Source organism: Lepidochelys kempii, chromosome 10 (assembly GCF_965140285.1).
Source record: "Lepidochelys kempii isolate rLepKem1 chromosome 10, rLepKem1.hap1, whole genome shotgun sequence".
NCBI classification, from domain to species: domain Eukaryota; kingdom Metazoa; phylum Chordata; order Testudines; family Cheloniidae; genus Lepidochelys; species Lepidochelys kempii.
Window position 1 is genome coordinate 32,275,824 of NC_136389.1, and position 14,111 is coordinate 32,289,934.

Below are 14,111 nucleotides of genomic sequence, written 5' to 3' on the forward strand. Positions count from 1 at the left end.
TCCCGCAACAGAGATTAAACTCTTATAGCTGGACAGGCCCTGCTCTCCCTATGCGGAGCCCTGCTGCGGGAGGTGCAGGCTTCCTTGGGAGCTGTTCTGAAGCTGTTAGGTGTTGGGTGCACAATGATCCCTCCCCCTCCTCCCCAGTTATTAAAGACCCCAGACCCAGGGACGCTCTTCTCTTTCTGCCTGTACTGATGTCTCTGAACCATTTCTCTCACCTCCGGTGCACAGCCAGTTTCTTTAGCTTGGTCCCAGTGAGATGTAGGCAGCCCTTAGGCAGGTGGTGGTGTGTATCAGCTGTTCAGACTGACAGCTTCTGCAAGTGGCACACTAGTTTATACCCAGCCCAAGCTCCCCATCCAGCAGACGTTCTAACGTGCATTTGATGTGTAATGAATGCGGCCATGGCAAGGGCAGACACTCAGACCTCAGGCTAGTCCATTTGCTCTGCCTCTGCCCAGGAGTAACACAGCCCTTATAACGCTACCCAGGCACAGAGTCCAGTGCAGAGTAGCAACAGCCTTGGTGCCACGGGCCTTCCTTCCTTCCCTGTCGAAACGGCACCTCTTTCACGTGTGGCTCCAGCATGATGCAACTAGGCCGCTCATCATAATAGCCTGTTAGATAGTCACAAGGGATGGGGAACAGGTAATAATGAAGTGCAACTGCAATGAATCATCTTAGTGCAGCATTAAGACATCCTCTTTGCTCTCAAATAGCATTTCATGTTCAGAACAGAAGTAACACTCGATCACTTGGAGCTGTGTACATGGAGTGTAACTCAGCGTCACATTTCCAAAGCTGACAGTACTGAAAAACCACTAGCTCAGTGGGGCTGGGAGCCCTATAGATGCATCCGCTGGGGAGGAGGATGGAGCATTGTGATGGAGTATTTATACATTGTCCTTTTGAACAGTCCAAGCCAGCAGGACAGTCAATAATGGCACATTGGACAAAGGTGGGGCTCGGGAACCTTCCTTGGAATGGTGAAGGGCTGGTGCAAAGGGTTCGTGAGAAGAAGTCTGGTTTATTATAGGGGTCAGAGATTACAGTACTTACAAACAGCAGCCCCTGAGCTGCAGTTTCAGGAGGAAAGCGTATGTTGGGTACGTTGATCACCCCAATAAAATGTTCTGCTCCCAAAAGCAGCAGCTCTGAGACTTTTGATCTTGTTCCACAAACAACAGGGTTCCTCACATGCTAGACGTTCTGATCATGGCTCCTGGAGTGTTTGCGAAGAAGCACCTTGTGCTGCAGTCTTTCTGGTTTGTTGCCTGCTCTTTGTGGTCCTGGAGCAGGCGTGTCACAAGGAGCTGCTTCTCTATCAGGGTTGCTGCCCCAGAGATGAGAGCGCCTTCTGTGCCCAGCCAGTTTGGTCAAGCCATCTTTTCTTTTTGTAAGCTGTTACATTTTGGATGGATGTCCAGTCAGGACACCAATCTGTTTTTTTTTTCAGAAGGTCTGTATTTAAGGCTTGTTTATAGCTTTTAAAATCAATTAAGGTTGAGGCAGAGAGATTCTGCATAGCTGGACCAAACCCTGTCCTGTTAAAGGGTACAGAGAGGAGGGGTGCACAGCTGACTTCAGCAATTCAAGCAGTGTTCCCAGCATTCATTTTTCTCTTGGAAATCAAGTCAGAGAGCGGGCGAGACACATTGCACAGGCAGGTCTCTTGCTGTGTGTAGCAGAGGTAGATCTCATGTGGAGTTTAGGAGCGTTCTTGTGGGGAGGGGGAATGATTGACTACTCCAGCAATCTATCTGCCTGGCTGTGAGTAAGGGCTGGGCAAGTGCTTTGGCAGCGTGTGCTGGGATGCCCTGATGCAAAGAGCTGGTGTGTGAGTTCCTGACCTTCGCACCACCAAGGAGTTCGGGAAAATGGTCCTTGCTCGTACCCTGGAATGCCCCATTGAGTGAGCTCCTTGTGCCGGTGCCATACTGTACTGTAATCTTTAGCAGCAATGGAGGGTAGCCACGTGTTTCTAGTTTGAGATTGTTCTTTAGATCCAGTGTGGTTGCACTTCTGTTAGGCCAGCTTGTATTCCAGTGCTGAATGCGGTACCCACTGTCCCTGACCTGTATCTTGCCAAGTCTGAGTAGGTGTCACTGCTCTTCCTGTGTTCTCTGTAAACCGTTGTCTGTTTGTCCCAGTGCTGGCCGCCCACACTGCTTTGATTTATGGCAAAAGTTGGGGGGGGGGGGGTTGGTGGTTTCTAGGCCCATAAAAAGTACCAGAGTCAGCGTTCCTAGGCATTAGCAACCCGTGCCTGTGCTTTGGAAAGGAACAGACGCTCTCCTAGCCGTGCCTAGAACCCAAGCCTGTTTTCCATGGCGTTGGCATTTCTTCCTCCCTTCTGTTTTGAGAGGTCCTTGGAGTAAGGGAGGCACCAAAGACGTGCTCCAGCAGGGCACAGCATAACTGTCGGATTCTGTTGCTTCTCCAAGTGGGAACATGGTTTACAGGCGACTCAGATGGGCCGAGAAGGGTTTTAGCCAGCGGTCATTCCCCTCCCCTGCATTCCCCCCAGCAGAACTGCAGCAGCCCCTTTCTCAGCTCTAGGAAGAGGGGACGTAGGATCTCTTGAGTTTCCCCGCTCTTAGCATGTTCAGTTAACAGCCATTTGTGAGAGAGCCGTGGCCACCTGCGTCAAGCTGCTGCCATCTCTCCCATACTCACGCTGCCCTGATGGAGCAGGGCCCTGGTGGGCTAGCAAGGCTGCCGGCGTTTGTCTGTGTTCCTCGGCGTTCTCGTTCCCAGAACAGACTGAGCGCTCTCTGTCTCACAGGATGAACAAGAGCTTCTTTACCCATCACTATTGTGGGCAACATGGATTAAGCCTGTGGATGGCATCTGTAACTTGCATAATCTGTAGCACACAAATGCACAGCCCAGGCCTCCGAGGCACACATCTCAGCCATCCCTGGAGCTAGGAGAGTTGGGAGACACCTAAGGAGTGGGAGGTTTTCCACACCTCTTTGATTAACTTTTGGCTCAGAATTTGCCTGACGGTATGAACTGTTTTTACTTTCATTGGAATGCGTGTTTTTCCCAAGGATGGTTCCATTTTTGAATGCTCTCCTAGCTACCGGGCAGCCTATGCTTTGTGATGCGGCTTGGAGAGGCTGTGAAGCTGTGCTGGCAGTGGGGGGCCCCGGGTGCTTAGAAACCCTGCACTCTTTTTCACAGGCTCTTCTGAGCAGAACGTGTACCAACAACAGTTGAGCTGCACTTCACACCTCAGGGCTTTGAAAGGAGGCAAGAAGTGTTTCCCCTGCCCAGGTTTTCCATGTCGATCTTTACATAGGCATGTCATAAAAAAGTCACTCTGCATGTGAGCCAATATTTAAAGGTTAAGGTCTCGGTTATTTCCAAAATAGCAAAACTGGGGTTAACTCATGTGCTTGGCAAATTCTGTTTTTATAGTGAGTTTCCAGTTATATAAATATAAAACCATCCTTTAATCCAGTCCACTGTATTGTAATTTTCAAAGCTGCCAAACTTATATGGATTTCAGAGCAAAAGCTGCCTCTGGCTAAGCCCACACATGCCAAGTGGTGAATTTGTCTAAACTTTATGAATGAGAAGAGCACAGCTGAAAGGCGTTATAGAAGTGCAAAGCGCTATTATTGCCCGGCGTATCCACCTTTGAAAATAGAGTTCTTTGAGTTGTGATGCGACAGCCAGAACCATAGCACCAGCTAACTCAGTACCCTGGCTTGTGCATAGTGAACACTTTAAGAGGTTCCAAAAATAATAAGATTGAAAATGTGCCCCCCACGCCGGGAGCATGACCACCTGCTTTCACTCCCTGCTTTCACTTTCACTGGCATGCGGGCTTTTGGGGGGACTGTTAACAAAATGCTACCTAGGATTTGTCACACAGCTCCCAGGGGCCTTGCCCTGATTGTGTAGCCTCCAAACCTCCAGAAGTGCATTCATACACACAGCTGCTTTGCGGATTCAGGGGAGCATGTGCTCCTCCCCCTGAAACCTTTTACCAGCTCCCAGATTGTGTAAATTCAAAACCACTTGCTAAATTAGCTGCTGATAGCAAGGGGGTGCCCCTCTATAATAATGGACTGAGTTATCTCTTTGATTTGCTTCTTTTGAGGATGTTAAAACATCCGAAAAGTTGTCTTGGCAATAAGAAAACAAGTCCTGCCCTCAATAAGTCAGTCTGCCTTATGCATTTCTGTATGTAAGAGTAAGAGAAATGATCCGGTTTGTGTAGACTAATGAAACACCATCCTGATCTGGAGCAGACAGGCTGGCAGTGGCCGTGTGTTTATATTGTAACTGTGGATTCAGGGCTGTCCAGGGAGCATTCCCCGCGGACTTACACGGCTAGCGCCAGGACCCAAGAGAGAGGGATTCTGCAGATTGCTCAGAAATCATTGCTGTCTCTCATATGGAAAGGAAATTTCTCTTCTTGCTTTTTATTGCGCTGGAGGGGGAATGCACAGCAGATTACAAACTACGGCAGCACTAGATTCCCTCTTAGCAGACTCTGAATGCCCTGCTGTGCTGATGCGCCGCGTGGCCAGTCCATGATTTGTAGGAGGGTGTAGAAGCGTGCCACCTGGGCTCTGCAGACACAGATTGCCTCTGGAGGCGGCGCAGTCATCAGGAATCACGCACCTGTCTGTCTGTACAGGTGTCCCGTGCTAGCAGCGCTCCCGCCGGCTCCTGCAAAGGGACACTGAGCTCCTGCCCTGAGAGCCGAGAAGGGCTTGTTAGCACAGCCCCCTCCCTCTCATGCTTGTGGGAGCCCATGAGCCCTCTTCCTCAAACGGAGTGGTGGGGAGTGATTGAAATATGCCACAGCTGAAGTAGAACCTGCATCCTCTCTCCCTAGCAGGAGCCCCATAGGGTCTGTCTGTCAGCCTGACCCTCCGTACCTGTATCTGGGACTAGCAAGCTGTGCTAGCAACCCCATACTGCCCTGATGGGCTAAGCATGCTCATGCAGGTGAGCTCAAGCTCACCTTTGGAGAGGATGCTCCTCATAATACTTCACTGGTGACTAGCCCCTGTCATCCAGGAGTCAACATGACTTTACAAATATGAATCAGTATTAAACCTCAGCACCCCCTCCTGGCAGGCAAGCATTATCTCCCACTCTCTGGAGAGCCAGGGGCTGAGACGCGGAGAGCTCCAGTGGGTTACCAAGGTCACATTGCACCGTGAGTCACTGACAGAGCCAGGGATCAGCCCCCCAGGCTCCTGGCGCCCAGCCCCACTCCTCATTAGACCCCGTTCCCTCTGTTACTAGGGCTAGGGTTCTGCAGCATGGGTCCCTCTCCGTCTGTATACAGACAGTCACTGGGAGACTGGGAGTCTGCTGGGAGAACTGGGGCATGGGCTCTCTTAGATAAAGCCAGCCACTGGTTACAGCAAAGGGGCTCTTCTTCCCAGGGCAGTTCTTGTGTGTTCTCGTGTGCAGTGGCAGAGGGCGCATCCCGCCCTGGCCCCATGACTGATTCCTGTGCTGTCAGGGAGGATTCTGTGTTTCGGTTCCCAGTGCCTATCCGTGCTCTGCTTTGCTATCACCCTGGCAGAGCTGGAGCTGCCTCAGGGCCAGTGGCTGGGCTCCAAACACCTACATTTCACAGCAGGGCAGCCTCTGCCCACTGGTGGGCAAATGAGGAGCTAGAGACAGTGGCTGTGCGCTTGTGGGGCTGGGCTCCGGGCCAAGCCAGCTACCAGAGGGGAACGAAACCTGCATCCCCACTTTATCCATCCTCCTCTCAGGCAGCCAGTGTCAAACTTCTCCACAGCCCAGGCCCTTGGAGGGCGCCCCCCTCCCCAGCTCTGGGAGGGACAGGACCAGCTGATGGAGTGTCCTGAAGAAGGACCCCAGTTTTAAAAAACCAAACGCCATCCACCCCACAAGACAGAACGGCTCTGAGTGAGGGTGTTCCCTCCAGGGCCTGCTCCGTGCTGTCCAGGCCTCTGTGGGCATCGGTTCTTCCCTGACTGACTGTCGTGGGCCGGGCTGCTGAGTTTCTGCTTCCTCCAGGGCAGTCCAGGAGGCAAAGGTCGGACCTAGGATGTGCCTTTTGGCCCTGGCTGATGCTGGAAATGAAGAAATCAGTCCAGAGGGGGAGAGGCATTCCCCCAGCAGGCCAGCAGTCAGCAGAGTCCCCCTGTGGCCTTCCTCAGTTCCTTGCCACATGTGACGGCTCAGTGGAGCAGGAGACTCCTAATGGGACATGTCTCCCATTTCACTGGGGAGCTGGGAACCAATTCCCTGACCATGGGACTCCAGGAGCCCACCAGTCCCATGTCAGCTGGTCCCCAGGAGCCTGCAGTGAGCACTAACTAAGGCATACTGATGTCTTCCATTAACCCACATCTCATGTTCCCCTGTGGCAGCCAAACTCCTTGGAGCCTCCAGCAGCGTCTGCCAGAACGAGCCACCAGGCCCGATGTCATTACTTAGTGGGAATGTTCTTGTTTTTCATGGCAGGTTGAAGCCCCAGAAGAGACCAGGCAATGGCGCTTCCCAGCCATGTGAGAATATCGTGGTCGCGTACTACTTCTGTGGAGAGCCCATCCCTTACCGCACCTTGGTCAAGGGGCGCGTGGTGACGCTGGGACAGTTTAAGGAGCTGCTCACCAAGAAAGGGAATTACAGGTAAGACAGAGGAGAGACCTATGGTAAAGTCCATTCAGCTCAGCCTGCTCCTAGGTCTCTGCTGTCCACACACGGCCACGTTCACCTTTTGGCTCTTCCTCCCCTTTGCCCCTAAGGCGGGTGTCAGGGCCTCCCTCTGAGACTGCAGCACTAGCTCTTTACTGTCTACGTTCCTTAGTACCGTGGATGTCATGGGATCTTGGCTCGCAGTGATTCTCCAGAGACGGAGCCATGCAAAGTAGACGAGGCAAGGGACTGCCCTGGGGAGGTGGTGTTTCTGAATCAGCCGGGGACGCTGTCTCGCTGCAATGCCAGGATGCTAAACCTAAAGCAGCAGGTGTCAGTGGGAATCATGGGGGTGCGAAGGAGACTAAGGGGACAAGGCCCCTCCTATCCCAGAGCAACCTCCTCCCCCCCAGGCCCTCTGCATATGGTGGGGTTCTCAGGTATGTGCTCCCAGTATTTCAACAAGGGCCCTTCTCTGAGCCTGTACTGAACCCCATGTTCCAGCAAGGCAGGGACTGCTGGGGGGTGGGGAGGAGCTGGGAAATCTTTCCCAATTTTAAAAAGAACAGTTTTCTCAACCCTTAAGCAAGGAGGGAGGCAGGATCATCGGGCAGAGAGCTTGCGGTTCAGAAAAATAAGCAGGCTCAGTCTCTGAGAAGCATACGGCTAGTCCAGCGCAGGGCCGTTGGAGGGGAGAGCGAGTGCCACGGCAGTGTAGGCTAACTCAGGGCAGGGGCAGAAGTATCGTTGAGTCCTAGGAATATGGCATCCCAGGCAGAGATGTGCTAGCAGGATCCAGAGAGAGCTGAAGTCATCCATGCTACCAGCGAGCAGGCAGTGGTGTGAGTGCTTTGCCCATTTGTCTCTCCCAGCAGAGACAGATTAATGAGACAACTGCAGGTGATGCGATCAGAGGTGCTCTCCCTGGGGCTCTGTTCTGTGGCACTTCCTCCTGCAGTGCTGCAGCTGTCATTAGCCGTGAAGCACAAGTGAGAACACCCAGTGGCTAAGGAGGTTTCTTGTGTGTGTATTCTTTAAGAGGCAGGTAAAATGGCCTGCCAGGAGCTAATTTAAAGAAGGGTGGATCAGGGCAGGAATTCGGCCTTGGCCCTGAACATGTGCGTACTGTGTGTTATTGAAGTGACGAGTTACGGGTATTTTAGGGGTTTGGTTCCAAGCTACGCTTGTGCCGTGCTGCAGTCCAGATGGGACAGTTCAGCTGCTGAACTCTTTGCAGCCACGTGATCAGGGCAGACAGGGCAGTTTGGCCTGAGCGTGTTTTTTCGAGAGCAGGGTCTGGCTTTGAAGAGTGTTACAACAGCAATTGCTGCAAGCAAAAACCTGCTTGTGTACCAAGCCAGCAGCCCCCACCAGGCCCCAGACTCTGCTCAATGGAGGGCTGCCTGGGCTGCACGCCAGTTGCATAGAGGCCAGTTGCATTGTAGGACCTGTAGCCTCTCCGAGCCATAGCTCTAGCCTCAATAGGAGAGCAACTTTGGTCCGTACTGTGGGACTGTTTATGGGGTGGGCTGAAGGACCCAGCTGGTCAGCCTCTGATGCTGGGAGTATAGTTGGTGTAAGGGCCACTCCCACTGTATTTGTACTAGGATTGGCAATGCCTGCCTTGGTGAGCCAGCCATCACCTGCAAAGCTTATCAAAGGAACATATGGCTGGTCCTTGAGTCCAGTCCCTGCTATCGCAGGCACCTGTTATCTCTGCTGCCATGCTGCTTCTGTAGGGGAGGGTTTGGTGGGAGGGCAAGAGAGAGGCTTTTAGTTCTGGCTCTGGAGCCAATTTGGGTGTTTTGGACATTTATTCCTGTTTATCACATCCACCCCCCAGGGCACTATCACATAGGAATTAGGTGTACGGCATGCTTGGGTTTGAGTCAGTGTGTGGCTTCCGAAGCCTATTAGGGCCCATGGCTGGGGCTGGTGCAGCCCCTGGTGGGTGGGACCCTGCAGGGTTCTGGGCTGCTGCCAAGTGGGTGATCCGTTCACGTGGCCACCTCTGCTCTGCAGGTATTACTTTAAAAAAGTGAGCCATGAGTTTGACTGCGGAGTGGTGTTTGAGGAGGTGCGCGAGGACGAGGCCACCCTGCCCATCTTTGAGGAGAAGATCATTGGGAAGGTCGAGAAGATTGACTAACGGGAGAGCCAAGAGGCCTGGGAAAGATTTTGGAAGTCTCAACAGTCTAGAGCAGATCCAGAGTTGGTGCTCTGGGAGGCACAGATCCCTCGGTGCTGGGCTGACCCAGGCTGAGGGAGGCACCTCGATCCCTCCCAAGGACTTCCAGGAGCTACACGTTGCCAGTGGGAGGAGTTCCACCACACAGACTTGCCGGTGGGATCCCCGCCGGGCTCCCTCTCCAGACAGAATATTACGTGTATTGTAGCATTGTACAGTTGAATTAGAAAGTGTAATATGACTTGTTTACTAAAGCTGCATATTTTTGATATATTGTAATAAAAGGAAAATCTTTTCAATGTCACAGTGCTCTTATGTAAATGTAAGACGTACAGGTACTTCGGAGCTCACCCAGCGTGTACAGCCATCTGTCCAGCTCGGCATGGAGCCTTGCCTTCATCCGACCCTCCCCGTATCCTGACAGTGGATGGCTTTTAGTTGATGCTACTGTGTGTGTGAGGTGGAGAACTCCCTCGGGGAAGTCCACATAAGCTGCTATCTCAGATGCTGATATGGAAGCCGACACTTTGGCTGGCTCACACTGACAATACAAAGGCCAGAGTAGTGCGGGGTTGAAAACCTGGGTTTATGACCTATTAACAAGCCACTTTTAATCTGTTTACCTTGCCCATGTTTTAAGCTACCAGATCTCCTAGGAGTTTTTTCTCCAAGCGTTCTTGTGACTGAGTAAGCATTGGAGGAGAGGGCTTGTATTTAGGAGCTCTTAACACCGTGATCTTTTGTTAGAGCACCTACTGCGGCTGGTTGTTGCTGGAGTCCATGAGTGTCTGGTTCCTGCAACTCGGATGCATCCCAGTGAGTGTTAGCTACAGTCCAGCCAGGAGGGGGCACCCTGGAGCACGGAGCACCAGGATTAGGGATGGGATCGGCGGGTTCCGTTTTAGTGAGAGCCTTCTTTGTGAACTGCCGTCTCCTGCTCTTTTCTCTGCAGATAAGAGGCGATAGTTGGAGAAGTCTGATGACACCTGCTCCCAGCCATAAGCCTTTCCCAAGCACATGCTTTGCCGGAGGTCTCTCATCATATGTAATTAGCAATCAGAGAGCCCTCCATTCACGCCTCTTAGAAAGTTGCACCCCGCCATAGGGGTTGTTGGCTGTAGATCATAATAATTTGTTGTGCTGTGGCCATGGCATGTCGGCCCTGCCAATGCTGAGACCTGACGTGGAGACTTAGCCAGAGCGAATGTAGTGCAGAGAGAAAACCACTTGGAAACTTGCAGTTTCTGTTCCACGCGGCCAGGAAAGGAGAGAAATCTCACCATGGACTCTGCAGGTCGATCTCTTCTGGTAGCACTGCTGCTAATACCTGAATCCTCTGAGAAAGGGCGCTCTGGAGAGACTAATGAAGGCGCTAATCCCCAGGAGCCGAAGGCAACCTTTGGCTGTATTTGTGGCCACGCGGTAAAATAGAGCTGTTTCTGCATGTTTCCCCCTCGATGGGCACATGTGGGACCATTTATCATCAGTAGAGCTGCCCAGGAATCTCCTGGGAGGTTACACCCCCTAAGGAGAGCAGTCACCCTGGCTGCAGAGAAGACAGGACCCTCAGGGAAGGGTCCCAAAGGGCCAGTGTTTATTCAAAAGCAAGAATGCTGGGGGCTAAGAATCTAAAGCGATTGTTGTTTAAATGTGCTCCCCACAGAGCACGCCAGACGGTCCAGGACATAGCCCTGAGTCTGCTGCTTCTGCCAGCAGCTGTCTTGTCCCTGCACCATTCTGCAGGCCTCTCTTCACCGACCCACTGAGCTCCCTTAATCCGCCACACTGCAGATCATCCCTTCACCTGAGTCAAGTGTAAATATTTGTCAATTAAATCACCCAGTGACCCAGACCCCCTTCAGATACCAGCCCATGCCCCACCTGCAGATCAGTGGGCCTCTGTGCTGGTCCATTTCTGCCCCACAGTAAGGATGTGAGGACTTTCACATCAGCACTGACTCTGGCCATGGTTGTTCTTCTGTTGTGTTCTCAGCTCTACTCTTTCTGTTGGCTGCAGCGTTGCTAGACGCAGGCGTGGTGATGACAGTAAGAGGTGATATAGTGGGATAGGCCTGCGTGATTGTGTATCCACACAGGTAGGTTTGCCTCTCAGTATATTGTATATGTCACAGAGTGCCTTTTGAACACGGTTCTGTAACTTGCCTATCACTATGTGAAGTCCAGCAAATGAGAAGTTGTTTTCATCCAGGGAACTGCATTACAAACATTTTTCTTCTTCTTTTTTTAAGTTCAGCTCATATTCTGTGTCTGGTGAAATTGTTAATGTACCCGACAGCCACAGGTTTTCCATTTGCCCTTGTTTCTGAAGGGTTCCACTGTAAATATGTACATTTTCTAACCGCAGCGTCAGCCGCCAGCGGCATGCCTACAAACGGTGTCTCCTGAGCGTTTTCATGTGCTGACTTGTACAATTATCTTTTAAAAGGTACTTGGATAATAATGAAATAAAAAACCCAACATCCAACTGGCTGCTGTTTTCCTTCCTTCTCTGGAGAGCTGAGGTATGCGAGGCTCAGCAAGATCTGCCCCAAGGGACACAAGCTGAAGTAGGTAGCTGGGATGGTGGCCGTGCTGGTAAGAGTCAATGCAGGTAGCAGCAAATGGACAGGACTCAGAGAGGGCGTATGCCTCAGGACCTGTCTGTGAAATGCAAGCTATCTAATCTAGGAGGGCCCCATTTTGCAAGCTGCTTTTTTACCCCTCCCTGGTATGCAGCCCTTCACAGGCGCTTGGTCCAGGTGCATAGCATACCTTAGTCAGTTCAAATGGCGGAGGGAGTTTAAAGCAGGCATAATTGGAATTCGGCCAAGACCCCGGGGTTGGCGGGCCTGCCATTTATGCAGAGTGTCAAGGACTTTTTTTAAGAAAAGAAAATGAGCACAAAGTGTCACTGCAAATGGACTGCTGCCCTATCTGGGTTCCTATTGCCCTGATCTCCCTGTGTTCAGCAGTGCTCTCCATTCCCAGAGAGACCCCTTCCTGACCTGCGAAGTTTATAATCCCACCCCCGGGGTGACAGGGTGGGTGCAGTCAGAGCACCGTCTCGTGGGGGGGTGGGGTGGCTGGGGATTGCAGGTCACAGCGAGGAGGGAGCACTATTGCTCCTGGGGTTGTGAAAAGAGAGTGAGTTTCAACGAGGAGTTTGAAAGGAGAGGCTGAGCCCTGCTGGGATGGGGCGGTTGTGCGGGGTGCTGGGGCAGCAGGGAGAAGTGAGGCTGGTGGTGGGAGCAGGTCAAAGGGGAGGAATGGTGGGAAAGGACACCAGAGATGCAAGTCAGGCCGCATGTTGAAAGCAAAGACCAACTCGAAGCTGGTACGGAGGGTGAGAGGAGGCAATGACATGTCCAAGCAGCGGGTAAGAGGCTTTTCACTGCTGTGGGCTGGAGGGAGGCGAGATGGGATGGTTGAGAAGGGGAGAAGCATAGAGCCATTAGGACAGAGAGGGAGGGTGGATGCACAGCAGGATTAAATCTGTTACAGCAAACATGGTGCATGCAGGCAGCTCCCTAGGACCCCTTGTCCTGGGCTGCTGGAGAGATGGTCCATGCTAAATGGGAAAAGCAGCAAATGGCAGGTACGAAGAAACCTTTACAACGGAGCGTAACCGTTGCAGAGATGACTGCCTGAGTCTGAAGAGAGCCTGGAACAATCGCTTGACGAGGTGTGGCCAGCTCCACTCACCTCACTGCAATAGTAACTCGATTGCCTAGTGATGATTTAAACATTAACTGTTTCATTCCACATCTAAGGAAGGAGCCGCAAGGGGGTGGGGGGCTACACAGATCTACATAACTCATGGAGAGCAGCATCTGAGCTGATGCCACCACTTATCTCCTCCCCGTCAAGGAGCTGAGCCCACAGGCACAACGAAGCCCCACCAAGGAGAGCCCAGTGGTGCTCAGAGACCAAGTGCTCATAGCAGGGGCAGCTGCACAATCTGCAGTGAGTGGTGTCCCGGGTGGGTGGAGTTTATTTTGTGGGTGGGGCCTGGAAGAGAACAGACCCTTGGCCCCTCCCTCATCTGCTTCTGGGTGAGAGTAGCCATGGCGAGGCAGTCAGGAGAGGGGAGTGGCTGGCTGGGGTGCGACCAAGCAAGCTCCAGCCCCCTGCACTCATCCCCAGAGGCTCCTTTGCAGTAACCACCTGGGAGTGGCCTTGTTTATGAGATCTAGCCCACAGAAAGCCAAGGACTCCTGGCCCAAAGCCCTTGCCTTGGGCTGGCTACTCAACGAAAGCAAGGGATCCATGCTGCAGAGTGTGGTGTCCAGGACCTGCCTGGGCGTGTGGAGAGCAGTTCCTCCTGCAGTCCTGACTCAGGAGTGGTGACCCTCTCGACTCGCCAGGGCTAGAAGAGGAATGGGCTGGGGCCTTGTCCCTCCCCAGTCCCTAGGCTGATGTTACGGGAACAGGGGGCGTGCATCCAGGCAAGCTGGGCCCCAGCGGCTCTGGGACACCCTCTCCCCAGGCCAGGTTCCCTCTGGTGGAATGTGTCTGGCGGAATCCACCAGGCAGGAGCTTTGCAAGCACTTTTCTCCACTGGGGGCTGTGGAGGGGTCAGCTGGACTCAAGCTGTTTCTGGACTGAGGCTGGGGTGATGAAACATTTTGGTCCTGAGATGCCACACTCTGCCAGGCTTCCTGTGGGTAGGGGGACCAGAGTAAGCGGGGATTGGCACATTCCCAGAAGGCTAGAGCCACAAAGGGAGTCAGACGCAGCATTGCAGCCCCACACCCCGGGGCCCTGTCACCTAGGAGATTCACAGCGTGAGCTGGATGTCTAGGCTCCCTGTACCATGCACAGGGGGGAGAGAGGGGCCTAAGAATGGGAGTCACAGAAACCAGCGGGCAGCACAGGGAGCTGCCAAAGCTAGCCAGCGGGAAATGCTGAGGAGAGGGACCCCGGAGAGACAGTCAGGTGCCTCTCCACTTGGATTCTCAGCCATGACCCTTCCTAGAGCTGGGCACCTGAGCTGGTTTTCATGAAAAATCAGAGGTAGACCTCACCACCTCGTCTGCCCAATAGCCTAATGGTTAGAGCACTCGGCTGGGGTGTGGGAGACCTGGGTTTGAATCCCTGCTCTGCCTGTTTTGGAGCAAGGACTTGATGCCTGATCTCCCACTTCGCAGCTGACCACTGGCTACTCGGTGGTGGAAGCTATACACACATCCACGTGCTCGCTGGGGGCAAGATGGGCAGGAGAACTTAGTTTGGGAATCCTGCCAGGGCTCAGGTAGGAGCAAGGGCAGCAGGCAGCTTG

At 52.9% G+C, this 14,111-nt stretch overlaps 1 protein-coding gene across 5 annotated transcripts in view; it reads left to right on the forward strand.

Moving 5' to 3' along the window:
* AXIN1 (axin 1) overlaps positions 1–9,132 on the forward strand; it is a 177,438-nt gene extending 168,306 nt beyond the window's left edge. For all 5 annotated transcript variants that reach the window (XM_073362703.1, XM_073362701.1, XM_073362705.1 and 2 more), the window contains 2 exons: positions 6,472–6,639; positions 8,668–9,132. In XM_073362703.1, coding sequence (XP_073218804.1) covers positions 6,472–6,639; positions 8,668–8,794 — 295 coding nt within the window. In that variant the 3' untranslated portion in view covers positions 8,795–9,132. The remainder of the gene's footprint in view (positions 1–6,471; positions 6,640–8,667) is intronic.
* Positions 9,133–14,111: the final 4,979 nt, after the last annotated feature.